We start from the raw sequence: 15,626 nt of genomic DNA, 5'->3' as shown, positions 1-15,626 counted from the left end.
CAAAGTTGCACATTATTGCTTGCCTCTTATTCCTTAAAGTAAGAAAGCGCAAGATCGCTGTCCATCTTTCTTAGCGGTAGGTGATATGGCCAAAAATGTACATCATAATCTAATTATCAGTTACGGTAAGTTATCCTGGTAGAATATATGTATGCATACTTTTTTAAGACTGAATTCAGTTGTGTAAGTGAACTCTGGTTTTCCCATGCTCAAAGCCCTTCACAGAATATCAGAGTGGAATAGCAGTGAAAAGCAGAAAAAAATCAAATGCGTAACATTAGATATAAACTAAAAGATAAATACATATAGATGAAACAGAGCTTTGAATTAGAACAGTCAATAAAATACAAAAACTACAGGAAAACCCTGAACAAGTAACGGAATTCGTGATATAAATACAAATCATCCTCAGCACGTGGACAGTGAGGAAAATTCTATAAAGACAAATGCTTTAGAGTAAAATTTAAAGGAAATCACGAGCTGTTCCAAAAAAAAAAAAAAAAAGTAGACGAGTATGCGGACAGGAGCCAACTGTCAAGGAATAACAGATGGGATTAAACTAAATGGGTAATTTTTTTACTAGATGTAATAAAGGTGGCCTGACCGTTTTAAATTATGCTTCATTATTTCAGACACTGTGGATTAAGCCCTCATCCATATAAGACTGAGACTAATTATGACAGTGAGTCAAATAAAAGTGCATTACTGACACTAAATCTTTAAGTGACGTGTTAAAGGATTTCAACAATAAAACAAAAAAACAGAATTATGAAAGTTATTTTCCATTTGCATTAATGAGATAGTCTTTGCATTAAAAAATTCCAGGAACTAAGATTTAAGTAAGTCTGAGCAGGATCAGATGAAGAACAATAATTTTACTTTTAATCTGCATCTGTAGATCAGAAAACACAGCAGTGGGGTAAAACAAGCTACATTGTGAAGGGGTGCATCTGTACATTTTTTACTAATTAAAGTAACAAGCTAACCATTTGAAATTGTGAAAAAGCTGCTCATGGAAGTGATGTGCAAAATCAGATCTGTAAACTGCCACAGAAGTGTGTAGCTTGTCTGGAGTAACTGGGTGCCAAAAGAAGTGTAAGGTAAAGCAAACATCTGCTGTTTCACAGGAATCTCTTGTCACATGAGCACTCTTTGACATGTTAAGTCAGGTTTTCAGGCATGTCTCTCAAATAGTAATCTCCAGTCGCAACTTTGCTTGACTATAAACAGTTAGTCTCCACTAGTTGGCATCAGAAAGTGTGCTGATATAAGCATTGTTATTATGAAATGTTAATTAACTCTTAAAGATCTGTTGAAGTACATTTTAGAGAATTCTTCAATAATTAAGAGGTTTGGTTTTTTTCTTACTAATTGTTTTCTAGTCTAGTTTCTTCAGTGCTCTTCATTGGTATGTGATTATAAAAATTTTCTTCAAATATGGGTGGCAGTACCAGATAAATTATATACATTGTGTATTATGCGTAACTTTTTTATTTATTGTCCTTGTCAGTTTCCTTGGAAGTTTAAGTGATAAGGCTTGATTCTTGAACCTGGATTATGAGATTCTTGCCCTTACGTTTAAGCATTTGGGATTTTTGAATAAAATGGAACAAAATCCCTCTGCACTTTTAGACTGAAGTTGTTTGTTGTGGACACTTTCTTCCCCCAATACTGTACATTCATAAATAAGTGATTTTGTATATGCAATGAGAGCATGGTGATGTGACCAGTCGCTTGTAAGTTGTAGCATGAAATAGAATGGAATACAGTAATCCCTCCTCCATCGCGGGGGTTGCGTTCCAGAACCCCCCGCGAAAGGTGAAAATCCGCGAAGTAGAAACCATATGTTTATATGGTTATTTTTATATATTTTAAGCCCTTATAAACTCTCCCACACTATTATAAACATTTCCCGCACAATTATACAGCATAAACCCTTTGTATTCTCTTAGATATTAGGTAAGATTCGTTGAAATTATGTATGTAAATACAGTTTATATACAGTAAAACCTAAATATTATTTTAAAGATATCGAGCGTCTCCAATATCACATATGTTACAGCCATTACGACAGACAGGCCACGCTACGCAATAAATACGTACAATGCATGAAAAATTGTATACAGTAAAATGTGTGTACAGTGACACTAAACTATGTACATGTAATAAGTACTGTACGTAGATAATTAATTATGGTTACTCACCAACAATGACACAACAACTTGTCCGATAACGATGAGTTTAATTTTACTGCACAACAAAGGAGAGCGTTACATCTCTTCTAAAGGAGCCTCTTCAGGCGACTGTGTAGCACCGCCGTTGTTGTTCTTCCAGCACTCTTCAATCCAAATCCCTAAAGCAGATTCCATCCAGACTACTGCCTTATCACGTCCACTTGCAACTCGTTTAACTGGTTAAAGGACACTGCGGCCGTAGATCTTATATGCTTTTCCTCCTTTTTAAATAAAAAGAATTGTGGACTCATTGATGCCTGCAGCGGTGTAGCTGTTCCCTTCCTTCAACATATCCAAAACTTTTACCTTTTCTGAAATCATTTGCATCTTCTGTTGGCGCTTGGACACAGCCCCTGAAGCAGTAGCAGGAGCACGTTAATGCTGAATGAGTGAGATGAGACTTCCTGGTTAATGCAGCACTCCGTCGCTGAGCCAATCAGCAGCACACAGGAACTTAACTGCATGCTCTGATTGGGTAGCTTCTCAGCCATCAGCCAATAGCATCTCTTGTATGAAATCAACTGGGCAAACCAACTGAGAAAGCAAGTACCAGAAGTAAAAAGACCTATTGTCCGCAGAAACCCGCGAAGCAACAAAAAATCCGCGTTATATATTTAGATATGCTTACATATAAAATCCGCGATAGAGTGAAGCCGCGAAAGTCGAAGCGCGATATAGCGAGGGATTACTGTAGTCACTACAATAAAAACACCTATAAAAACTACCTTAGAGAATGAAGTCTTAGCTTTTATCCTATGAATATAAAGGATTTGAATACTGTGGTCTGTCCAAGGGCACAACTTAAATGTACATCACATCTACCTCAGTACACTTACTATTTGCTGAATTTAATAAATTGGTGGTGAAAATGAAAGGTACTAGTTACCCCTAGCGTGGGTTGTGTGCATGTGTGTGGTATGTCTTAATTTAATTGACTTGTTGTACCTTTTTAATCAAGCTTCTGAATTTAGTAAGTAAGATTGGGAACGTTAACTTTCTCTCACAACTGTGCAGTTATAGCAAGGAGAAACAGTGACAAGCTTCAAACAAATCTTGTGAACAAGGCTGGCTGGTTTATTGTTCCATCTAATGCATTTTAGATCTTAAAAACAAATAATTTTGAAGTTGAAATATTTTTCTGCTTGTTACACATTTTCTTTCTTCAAAAGCCTAGTAAAACAACCGCTAAAAATGTGGTGAAATCAGGAAAGCAAAGAGAGTACATATTTTAGCAGTATGGAAGCAGCTGGAATGTGTTGTCTGTATTTGCAAAACAGTATTTTGCAGCACATTAGTAGAACTAGTTATATTCTTTAGCCTCCGCACAAATCTCAACAGAAGGGCACAGTGCACCCTACAACCCCCCCCCCCCCCCCCATCTCACACACAGCAGCATGAAAATAGATCACAGTGCATTTAACCCCACAGGAAAGTGTGCAACACATGAAGCCCACCTCTTGCCATTCCTTAGCAACCACACATTCTTGCATCCCACATGTGCAGCAGAGTATATGCATGCTCAAAGTGCCATGAACATATGTACCTGATATCATCTCTGATGTTTAGAATTGCACTCCATGATTCCTATCATACTGTAATTGGTAGAGCGAGCATCTTATCACCATGTAGTCCAGCAACTCAGACACAGTGACCAACATACACATGAAAATATACAAGCATATCACAAAAAATATTGAAAAGGATGTGCACTTCTGAACCTCTGTTCAGTGGATAAATTGAATGAGATGCAGACTTGGAAACAGCAAGGCCTTTTATCAAAAATTAGCGTTGCCTACTGCAGGTTCCCATATACCCAACCTCCAAAAAAAAAAAAAAAAAGATTTATTAAACTACAAAAGCTTCCAACATTATTACACAAGCACAAAGGCTTCCAAAATACTAAAATATTCCTTATATTGGTGTCGTCTGGTTATTCTGATTAATTTTGAATGAGCCCATAGTAGGTTTGTGCATTATACCTGTACTAAGAAAGCATCAGCATTTGGTAACATTTTAAAGAATAAGTCGACTTAACATTAAATGTTACTTTTCTTTAAGTTATTAACCAGACAGGGTTTCTTATAAAAATGATAAAAAGAAAAGAAATCTTCATATTCAGATTCATTTTTGGCATGGATATGTTTTGGATTTGATTTTGCTAATTGTTGCAACCCCCCCAAATTACTTATTTGAAAATACAAGTGAATTAATTTGGTATATGCACATGTCCATGTGAAACTTTCAAAAAATGGTTGACCCCACCTGTCCACCATTTTAAGCTGAATGGAGGGAGGCAGGGTAGGGTAATTCAGCCCCTGTACAAGTATGTCTCCTTGGGCCCCATCCAGGACTCTAACCGTGTATATGCTGCAGTATGGATTGGCTTCTTGTGAACTTGGCTAGAAAAAGCAGCTTTAGGAAAGAAATGAATAAATGAAAGATGAATATTAGTGTTGCCGCAGCTCAGTTTTATAATTTAATCAATGTGCCTTGGTGGATGGATGGATGGATTAGCTCAGAAGTAAAGAGTCAGCCTTTTTTATGTATGTTTTATCATTTGGTTGGGGTGTACAGATTTTCTGGTCTAATTCCAAATAAAAGTGAGTTTACGTCACTTTCTTAGCAAGGTTTTCTAATTGTTTCTTAACCTGGTGCCTGGTTCTTTTCCACTTTCTGATTTAAAGTTTGTAAATAGTTGAAGTCCTTTCTTTGTCTTAAGTGGTGAAGCTTTAGTTTTTTGCAGTTTATAAAAGGAATCTTGCTTTAATAATGTTTGTCTAATTTAATTTTTAACTGTCTTAACTGCACATATGCCAGTTCCACAAAAATGCAGTCCTTGCAGAAGCTGTTCCTATCAGCCTTCACACACGATCAAGCTGTTTAGCACGTTGAAGTGAGAAGAGTCAGCAAAACAAGTTCTCATTCGCATATATTTTAATTTTGGATGGATGGATATTGTCACAAGAGTGAGCATTGTATACCTATTTTCTTTTTACTTTTTGTTGCATAATGAAGGTGAAGTTGGTGCTTTGAGTTTTTTTTTTTTTTTTTTTCCCAGATCATTTGACCAGAGCTCTTGAGACTCTTCACTTTAACTGTGTATTGTCTACAGAATATTACCTGTGACAAGCCAAGCAGCTTTCCACAGCACTGCGCTTCAATTTTGTGAGAAGCATTGGTCAGCTTTTGTTTTACATGGCACCTTTGTACACCAGCAAACACTGCTTTACAAAGCGCAACAGAATACAGTTCATAAAGAGCATGGCATGGTTTGAACCTGTGACAAATGAATACTAGGAGAATAGCCAGACAGATATGTGGGTTAGAGTAGATGATTAATGATATTTGGTGAACTAAAATGCAGTAAGGAAACTTGATCTTTCTGTATAATAACATTAAAGTTGGAATTGTAATAGTTTATTTGTACAGACTGGGTAGTGTGAAAAAAATAATTCACTTCAAAACGTGTAAGCTAAGGTTTAAGAAATTTTTGGACTTGCATCAAAGGCACACGTCTCAAAAAATAGTCCCTATACTAGACTGAAAACTAAACTCCTCACTTACATTAGCTGATTCAGTGAGCAAACACACAGGTTTCATCTGAGGCTTTATTGCTACAAATGATTGAATTATTTCAAGCCCCTTTTCTATTTTTTTAAATTATTGTCATTTACACCTTTTTGTGGATTATAATGTAGCAGTTGTATATGGGTTACTCTTTATGGCAGGTTCGGAATTGCACATTGAAAAATTGTTGAAAAGCTGCCATTTATCATCAGCTTAGTTGGGAAAATGCTTAGCAACTGTCTGTCCTGGCAGTGTACCAGGAAGCCATTTTCTTTTTATTGATGTTGTCAAACTTGTATGTAAGATGAAAATTTTGATTTTTTTTTTTTTAACTTGATATCATCCAGTAAAATGTTGTAATGTTTTAAGACCTTCGTAAGCATAAAGGGTCGGAGCTGACACTCTTAGCGTATCAGGAACTTTAACATGTTGTTGGGTTCCCTTAGTGTTAGTCCTGCTTGTTATGTAGACTAGTTTTATTAATTGGTCTCTTCCTCTTTATTGACTTGTTATACAATTTTATATATGCGTATTGTACTGAATTCATGAGGAATATTTGTGTAATATGGGATACAAACCTTCTACCCAGATTGAAGTTCATTTGATTTTGTGTGGATGACTGGCCATGTTTTACATCGATCATTCTTGCCAATGTCCTGCTACATCATTTCACGCTGTTTTAAAAACTAAATAAGCAAAGCAGCATGAATGACTTACAGCTGCTCCGTGCCCCCATAGGTATTTTCAGAGTAAATTACTCCAGAGCAGGTGGTTGGTTACCTTTTTAGATCAGTTTTTTTTACTTCATTTGTCCTCTCTGACTTGTCCCGATGTAAATTATGGGCAGCTGTTGACTTTATTGTTGAGACTGCTCCTTCATTGGCTTTATGGTGTTTGGTTTTCAGACATGTGTGCCACATTGTACACTTCAGAGTCTAAAATCAAAATGCAATACTCTATATATGGGATATTACTAACACTGTGCCATAAGTGGTAGAATATTGGGGATTAAAAAGTGGTTTCCTTGTAAAAGTTAAAATAATTAAGTGAACAAATGTTTTCATTTATTTATTTTTGTTTAATCTCCAGTTTGGGTAAAATACATATAATCAGTAAGGTTTTTTTTTTAAAACATTAAAAAAGTAAATTTAAATAGTTTGGTGTCCTATTTGAGCTGTGTTCTAATCGGGAAGACCTTTTGTCCCAATCATATTTTTGGGTTTGAGCCTCTCTGTCTTTCCTCTGGAGGGTTTGCTGGGAAGTTGTGTTGAAGATGAAGGCATCTTCCAGTTTCCTGTATACATTCTAAATTGCTGGTCTGTGGCCAAACAAAACAACGTAATTTTAAAGAGGGGACATTTTAAAAGAGGGGGCTGGGGACTGCTGACAACTTGACGCTCTTTTTATTGTTGTCAACTTATGCTCGTCTATTTTGAAATTGTACAGACAACTATCTCCTGTGGGCCTACTTCACAGGAAAATGGAACCAGATGACTTTTGAAAGAAGGAAGAACAATACTGCACTGTGTTTGTCCCCTAGTTCCCAGATGTTTTTTTCCTAATTGGTTGTTGTTCCTGGCAGAAAAGGTGTGTAGCTTGTCATGTGTGAATTCCATTTACTAAATATTTTATGAGGACTTGTATGTATGTATTAACTCGTAGACTTTGTACAGGGAGTTTGAGCAGCCTCGTATGTGGCATTCACAAACCTTTAGAATGTTCAGCTGAACAGATGCTTCACTAATGGGGAGGTGAACCATGTGATCAGCTCAGCACTTCACTTGTTTAAACAGATTAGTTCTTTGAGGCAAAACTAGCAGTGAAGGCAAAGGTGACACATTTCATGACAACTTGGTTTTATTGGAGTTCTCATGAGCACACTGGTATAGGAGTGAAGGAGGCAAATATCTGGTTCAAATCCCATTACTACCAGAAGGGCCCCAACTGTACTGTACAATGGCTGGCCCTCTGACACCCAAACATCATGCGAACAGACAATTTACCCTTGGAGGTTAACAAAGTATATTGAAATTAAAACATATTGCTGTGATGGGACAATTTTATCTGTACTTAGGTAATTTTTAGAATACAGTTGTTTGTAACATGCTCGATGGCATCTGTGTTCTTGTCTGTGTAACAAAGTCTTGATGTATCAGTATATTTACTGTGGAGATGGTGAGATTATATAACTTTAGTTTTTTTTTTTTTTATATAAGAATTTACTATTTAAGATTTTTTGCTAAAGACTTTTAATCTGTCTAGATATTTTGTACCTTTCTATCTATACAAAACAAAGTGTATAAGATGGGCTATGCTGTTCTGTTTGTGTTGCTTGGTGTAAAGTGTGAGGTTTTATAGGTATGTTATGCAAATTATCTGAGCCTTCATGAGCTAAAGGTCTCCTGCATTTCTTTAGTCTTGTCATGGTCAACCGAGGGCTTCAAATGTAATAAAGGGTGTCTGTGTGAGCCATTGTACTGGTGATCTGGGCTGTTATCTAAAGGAAAATTCCGTAATGCACCATGACCCCCAATTTTTTTTTTTTTTTTAATGTTTGAATACAGGACTCTTGAGTGGATGTCCATTTCTATTTACTTTGAATTCATCCTAACATGTTGGGGCATAAAACTAAGGAGATGTCAAATTAAACTGGCTTTTTATTTATTTGTTTGGTTTGTTTGTTTCTTTCTGTAAAACACCTTGTGGAATGCATCGAAGCCTACTTGTTCCTGCAAATCCATTACAGCAGATACAAGTTCATGAGCAAATATGGTGTGCTTGTATTTTGTATGTTCTCTTCTTTCCTTGATTTATATAAACCGGAATGTTTGCCATCCTTTTCCTTTAAGCTGTTAGGGTCTTCTGCTTTATTGGTTTAACTGCACATTAACTGTAATGGCAACCATGTTCCGACTAAGAATGTGCTTTTGTGAGAAAAGCACTAATGGAGAATTGTTTAGACAAGAGTCCCCGTGGACTGTGATGTTTCCTGATAACATTGTGATCTGTAGCAAGAGTAGGGGGCAGGTTGAGGAGACCCTGGAGAGGTGGAGGTATACTTTAGAGAGGAGGAGAAGAGTGAAATTCAGTAGGACCAAGATGGAATACATGTGTGTGAATGAGAGGGAGGACAGAGGAATGGTGAAGATGCAGGGAGTAGAGTTGGCGAAGGTGGAGGAGTTTAAATACCTAACATGAATTATACAGAGTAATGGGGAGTGTAGAAGAGAGTTGAAGAGGAGAGGGCAGGCAGGGTGGAGTGAGTGGAGAAGAGTGTCAGGAGTGATTTGTGAGACTGGTACGAGCAAGAGTGAAAGGGAAGGTCTACAGGACGGTAGTGAGACCAGCTATATTATATGGGTTGGAGACGGTGGCACTGACCAGAAAGCAGGAGACAGAGCTGGAGGTGGCAGAGTTAAAGATGCTAAGATTTGCACTGGGTGTGACGAGGATGGATAGGATGAGAAATTAGTACATTAGAGGGTCAGCTCAGGTTGGACGGTTGGGAGACAAAGTCAGAGAGGCGAGATTTTGTTAGTTTGGACATGTGTAGAGGAGAGATGCTGGGTATATTGGGAAAAGGATGCTAACAGTGGAACTGCCGGGTAAGAGGAAAAGTAAGGCCTAAGAGAAGGTTTATGGATGTAGTGAGAGAAGACATGCAGGTGATGGGTGTAACAGAACAAGATGCAGAGGGCAGGAGGATGTGGAGAAAGATGATCTGCTGTGACGACCCCTAATGGGAGAAGCCAAAAGAAGTACTATGTAGATGCAAGACGCAATATTTGTAACATATAAATACATGTTTCATGACTCAAGAATTAAAGTACAAATTGGTTTATTTCTTCAGGAGGCTTCCTCCAGACGTTCTGTGTATTTTCCTTTGATTTAATCAGTGCAGTATTCTGGCTTCCAAAAGTTAAATAAGGAGCATTCTACATACTAATGTCTGTCTTTTTTGATAGATTGCACAGAAATATGATCCTCAAAAGGAAGAGGAATTGCGGGTCTGGATTGAAGATCTCACTGGAATGCCAATTGGGGACAACTTCCAAAAGGGCCTAAAAGATGGAGTTATCCTGTGCGAGTAAGTATTCAAGTGCAGTAATTTGAGACTGCACCGCTTATTTTAAAACTGTTTTTTTTTTTGGGTTGTGTTTTATTGAGGTTTCCTTTTAACTATTGCCTCTCTGAGAAAACATACAAATAAGGAACTTCTAGACAATAATTTAATGCTGACACTTAACCTGCATTTGTTGTATTCTGTGCACATTTGATTTTGTCTTTGAAGCAAAAAAGGCACAAGAGAATGAAGTCTTTAAAACCTGCATAGTTTAAACGTAATTCTAGAGGAGGTATCTAAATTCTTAGATTTTTGCCACACTGTTTTTGTTTTTTTTTCTTCTTCCCCCAGCTCCAAACTGAAGTAGACGTACTGTTAATATAGGGTCACCTGAATAATCGTTTTTTTTTATGACCCTCGTTTCCTGCATTTTGCTACTTTAAAAATTTACTCCACTGCTACAAAAAAAAATTATATAAATAATGAAAATCCTGTAACCATTTCCTAGGCCATGAGAAACGTGCGTGCACAGATGGTTGTCTGCTTGCTGGGCAGGTTACAGCTGCCCTCCTGTTCTGTTGGCCTGTACTGGTGTTTCACTGCCATGTTTTGATTTCTTCAGACACATAGCAAAGTTGTTTAGTGCAATGATGGCTAAAAATCTAAACATATCTCAAAATAATTCACAAAGAATGGAAAGACAACCCAAAATTAAGTATCGTATCCAGAAAATAACTTTTATTTAATTAATGCATACACAGAAAGCTGTTTTCATTCAATGAATTTTTTTGTATAGCTTTAATGTGCTTGAAATGTAACAATTACTGCATACTTGGGGTGTGTTGGCAGTCTACGTAAAATTAATTTAATACCATATGTCATTTAAATGTATGTATTATATATGGTTACCTAGCTGTTGACTTGATAACCAGGTTTTCTTATGGTTCTCCTGCAGTCATAAACTGGTCAGGCTATTTATTGATTCATTTGTTTTGCACAAGGGAACAAGAGATTACCGAAGTCCCTGCACACAACCTTCATACCCAACGCCTCTTTGCATTTTTCTGAAACTACTTAACCCATTATAGGACTGTGTCTGTTCGAGAAGTAATACAGCAGTAGCAGAATGACAGCTGATTGATATCCAATTAAACAAATAACATTAACAGCTCTTCCTGAAAATGTAATGTGTGTGTATTTTATATATATATATTATTACACTCGTCTTACTGGCTATCTAGAAACTATAACTGTACATTAAATCCTCAGTGATGTAAAGACACTGACATGTTACTACAGTATATTATTAAAGTAACCACTTGGATTACTACAGTATTTCAGTGTGCCATGCATGTTTTTGGTTTCATTAAAAAGTAAAACTTGAGTTTGCAAACCATCTCACCTGCAAAAAGATGGAATGTTTTTTGAGTATACAGGTGCACTTGGTTCTGTTGCTCAGTTTTTAATGTATCATCATAGCAATGCTCTTAATCTTTATTTTTTTTGATTGAAAAATCTTTCATTTTTTGTTTTTAATACCAATAATGTTTTTATTAACATTTTGATATTAATAATAAATGAATGTTAAACTAATTTTCTTTGATTATCCAGATTAGCAAAATAGTAATAATCATCAGACCCTATTAACCCACAAAACAATCAAAAAAAGAGTAGTAAACACCCACTTATAATGGTCATGTGTCCAAAACAGATATTTTCCATAGGGACCACTCATAACCCTTTGTCCCATGCTGTTACAACTCTCTGTAGAATAGGTGCACATCTTTATAAATCCAGTAGGATATGTGCGTCACATGCTCTTAGTTTTATTCCTTTAAGGCCACACAAGTCCACATTTACAAGTTTAGTTAAACCAAAACTGTTGTAGCAGCACACAAACAGAATGTAGCATGAATGTCATGTGGTCTGTCTTTTAAACTACCTAACAGTAAATGAATAGCTGTCAACAGTTAAAGGCTAGAGGGAGGATTCAAGCCTGCACAGGTTCTGTCTGCCCTCGCTCTGGTTGACCGGCCCTGCCCTTCCCTGGCTGGGTATTCTGCAGTTCACTGAACTTTTAGTCCAAGTCAATTTGGATAGAACAGGATATCCAAGGAGAAATGCAGTAAAAGGTGTATTTGATATCTGAGCGGTTCTCTGCAAACATGTACTTTTGTTAACTTTTTAAAAACAATGAAAACCTCATTTGTACTCCTTTTTGTGTTGTGCTCTGTGTGTGTTGTAGTTGACATGATTTTTTTTTTCTCCCTCCATGCAGATTAATCAATAAGCTTGCACAGGGATCAGTGAAAAAAATTAATCATTCCCAGTTAAATTGGCATAAGGTAAGAAAAATATTCTTAATACATTCTTGACCTTTTTTTTTTTTTTTTTTGTCGTGATTCATTTTTGTAAAGAAATTTTGTGAAGACATTCTTATTTTAAACTTCCCTTTACCCATATGAAATGTAATAAACATTATTCCAATGGGTGATTTGTACTGTAGGTTTGCACTTTTACACTGCCTAGATAATTATTATATAAAAGCACTATACACAACAATGTAAATGAGCTTACACTATAAACCGTTTATCTGATGGTCTTTAAAAGAAGTGAAGTAAGATGGTGGTAAGAATGTAATACCATTGGAGAGTAAAACAAGAAGCCTGACTTTAAAAACTGATCTACAAAGGAAATATTGAGGGGACATCAACTTCAAAATTGTTTTTTTGGCCCTGTAAACATGTGGTGTTAAATAAACATATATGAAATTGTCTTCATTAGAGTGGCTGAGCAGACATGGAAAAAGTCTTAACTTACAGAATTCATCCCTACTATAGCACTGTGCCTTTACAGATAACATCATACACTGAAAGCAGCTATCGAAAAGTTCCAATACTGTCTAAAGTTTTATGTTTAGTACAGTTCATTTATTCTGATCTTGGAAATGCAAAACTGTTTTGCCACAAGTCTGCCACCTTGAATATTTTGCATTGTAAGACTGATAAGAATTCCTATTTTTGCATTTTTTTTTCTCCCCCAGTCAACAAACATTTTGAGTGTGATATAATTGATATTATAAAACTTTCTCAAATGTGTCTTTCAGCTTGAAAATCTTGGGAATTTTATCAAGGCAATGCTCTCCTATGGCATGAAGCCTACTGACATATTTGAAGCAAATGACCTTTTTGAGAACGGCAACATGACCCAAGTGCAGACTTCACTCATAGCTCTTGCTAGTCTGGTATGTACAGTGAGTTTATGGTGAATAAATGCTGAATGCATCTGTAATGGTGTCTTTTTTCTGTTCATTTACAGTTTTAATCCAACTACTTTTGTAACTTTTTAATTTGGAATGTAATGTGGCTAGCAGTTGTTAGATGATCACCTACTACATACTTCCTGCATCATGCCATTTGAACAGAAGTACTAACATTCATATTAAAATAAAATGCTTTTAAATTTTTGTTCTTCAAAATAGGCAAAGACCAAAGGTATTGATTCAAAGGTCGACATTGGTGTCAAATATGCAGACAAGCAATCCAGATCCTTTGATGAGGAAAAACTTAAAGCTGGCCAGTGTGTTATTGGCTTGCAGGTGAGTATGAAGGATTTGTGGATCATTTTTAGTTTTATGATTCATACTCTATGGGTTTGCTTTAATGTGTGTTATTCTGGTTGTGCCTTGTTCACACTAGGCATTTTTCTTTTCTTCTACCACTTTCCTGAACACTTCTCCATATTTTAATCTTGCAAACATATTTGAGTTCAGTATAGGCATATGGGAGAACAGCGCACAGGTCGGAAAACACTTTGGTGCCACTCTATGGTTTTTCCAAACTTTGATTTGTTCCTGGGATTTTAGTAATTCTGCCTCAGAACTGCAACAATACCACTTTTCTAAACTTTGATTGTTAATACATGAATGCAAAAATATTTTGAGGTCTTAAAAGACTAAAATACTGTGTATAATTAAAACTGTATATAATGGTCTGTGATCTGCAGATGGGGACTAACAAGTGTGCCAGCCAGGCAGGCATGACTGCATATGGTACCAGAAGACATCTTTATGATCCAAAGACTCAAGCGGATAAACCATATGACCAGACTACTATAAGTTTACAGATGGGAACCAACAAAGGGGCAAGCCAGGTACGATCTCCAATATAGAAAGTGTTTACGTTAAATGTTCAGTTTCTAGTAACTGAATATTTGTGTCAGTAAGCTTCAATGTTTAGAAAGATACTAAAATCCATTTTCCCAAGCATACCTGATGTTTTGGGCAACACAGAATGGTGTTGTCCCTTTGATTAAAGGGTTTGATTGTGCTGGTGGAGATTGGAAATACTGTATATGATCCAGTCATCTTGGCAGACAACAGCAGTGGTGTTCGAGTAGACGACACATTGTGGTGCTGAACAAGGATTGGCTAGTTTTGCATTGCAGCTGTAGAGGAATCTGCTCTTCAAAATTCGTTTTAGGGTAGAATTAGAATAGAATCTGACAATGCATTGTGCTGGGTCATCAAAAAATCCTTGTTAATTGAACAAGGACTTCTACATGGTATGCTATATTAGTCATCTTCAGGCAGTTACCCAGAAGAGCATCAAGTTGTAAACAAAAAGGCAGATTTTTACAGAGCGTCACTGGAATTTCTTGCTCTGGGTTTCTTCTGTTGTAAATATGTGTGCACATTAGTGCTGTTAACAGCACAGAGAAGACCACTTTTGAGGTGTTTGTGCTTCTCTGCAGCATCTTATTTCACTGGAAAGAGTAAATTCTACAAGGATACAAATGCTTCTTCTGTCATCTCCTTTTTATCGCTCCTGTTTTTCAAATGGATAATTAATTCACTGGTGCCGAGTTTACCAAGGCTTTACATACAGTAAAGCGTCAGCAGTGTTGCAGATGTGTGAACAGACATCTAAGACTAACGAGGAAGAGGCAGTGCTTAGAAACAGTATTCACCCCCAACCCTTTATTAAACAAATGAGTGTCACATCCTGAGATTTTGATCCGTCTAACTAGGAATTTGTAAATCGCTAATCGCAGTGCTGCCCTCCCACTAAAAGCAGAAAACTTGAAAGGTTGACCAGTTTCACCCAAACCACTATTAAATACCTTGTTGAAGCATGACCCCCCTCATCCAGTACTTGTCTGTATTGTGCAGTATTCATCTTCCATTCAGTGTTGGTCAGACTGCTAGAACCCACTGCCGAAAAGCTTCCCCAAAAAACATAGTGCTGCTATCTCCAGGTTTTACAGTGGGGATGTTGCATTAATGTGTGGTGTTAGACTTTATGCTACACAAAACTTTACATTGAAGCTGACAAGTTCTATTTTGGTCTCGTCCACATCTAATTCAGTGACGTTTTGTGTTTCTCCAGCCAGGGCTTCTTGCTTGCCACTTGTCAATAAAGGTCTTTTTTGTATAATGCCATGCAAGATAGTTGAGCCGTGCACATTAATTACTGACTTCTGCAACTCCTGAGTGACATTTGGAGTTGCAGTAGTGACAAGTGCTGTTCTTGTTGGTGTATGTTCAGATGACTGGCCTGACTTGGTCAGTGTGGCTGTAGTATTATATATTTTTTTCTTCTTCTTCACTTCTGTATGGTGGGCTACTTTGAGATTGGAGGTATTTCCAGTGTCTTTGAGATGGCCTTTTACATTTTTCCAGATCGATGCTTCTTAATAATTCTTGCCTTGACTTGTTCTGAATCCTTGTTTGTCTTCATTTTGTTTTGTGGGAAATCTTTACC

General features: G+C 36.8%; 2 protein-coding genes across 2 annotated transcripts in view; both read left to right on the top strand.

Moving 5' to 3' along the window:
* alg14 (ALG14 UDP-N-acetylglucosaminyltransferase subunit) overlaps positions 1 to 15,626 on the top strand; it is a 286,344-nt gene that overhangs the window by 124,560 nt on the left and 146,158 nt on the right. The window lies entirely within an intron of this gene.
* The window catches only part of cnn3a (calponin 3, acidic a), a 39,624-nt gene that overhangs the window by 20,153 nt on the left and 3,845 nt on the right, over positions 1 to 15,626 (top strand). Inside the window, exons 2-6 of the mRNA XM_028811113.2 lie at positions 9,767 to 9,888; positions 12,143 to 12,209; positions 12,971 to 13,108; positions 13,346 to 13,462; positions 13,870 to 14,016. Of these exons, the coding sequence (XP_028666946.2) occupies positions 9,767 to 9,888; positions 12,143 to 12,209; positions 12,971 to 13,108; positions 13,346 to 13,462; positions 13,870 to 14,016 (591 nt within the window). The remainder of the gene's footprint in view (positions 1 to 9,766; positions 9,889 to 12,142; positions 12,210 to 12,970; positions 13,109 to 13,345; positions 13,463 to 13,869; positions 14,017 to 15,626) is intronic.

The sequence above is a fragment of the Erpetoichthys calabaricus genome, chromosome 10, assembly GCF_900747795.2.
Source record: "Erpetoichthys calabaricus chromosome 10, fErpCal1.3, whole genome shotgun sequence".
Classification (NCBI taxonomy): domain Eukaryota; kingdom Metazoa; phylum Chordata; class Cladistia; order Polypteriformes; family Polypteridae; genus Erpetoichthys; species Erpetoichthys calabaricus.
This window is presented reverse-complemented; position numbering and strand designations above follow the sequence as displayed.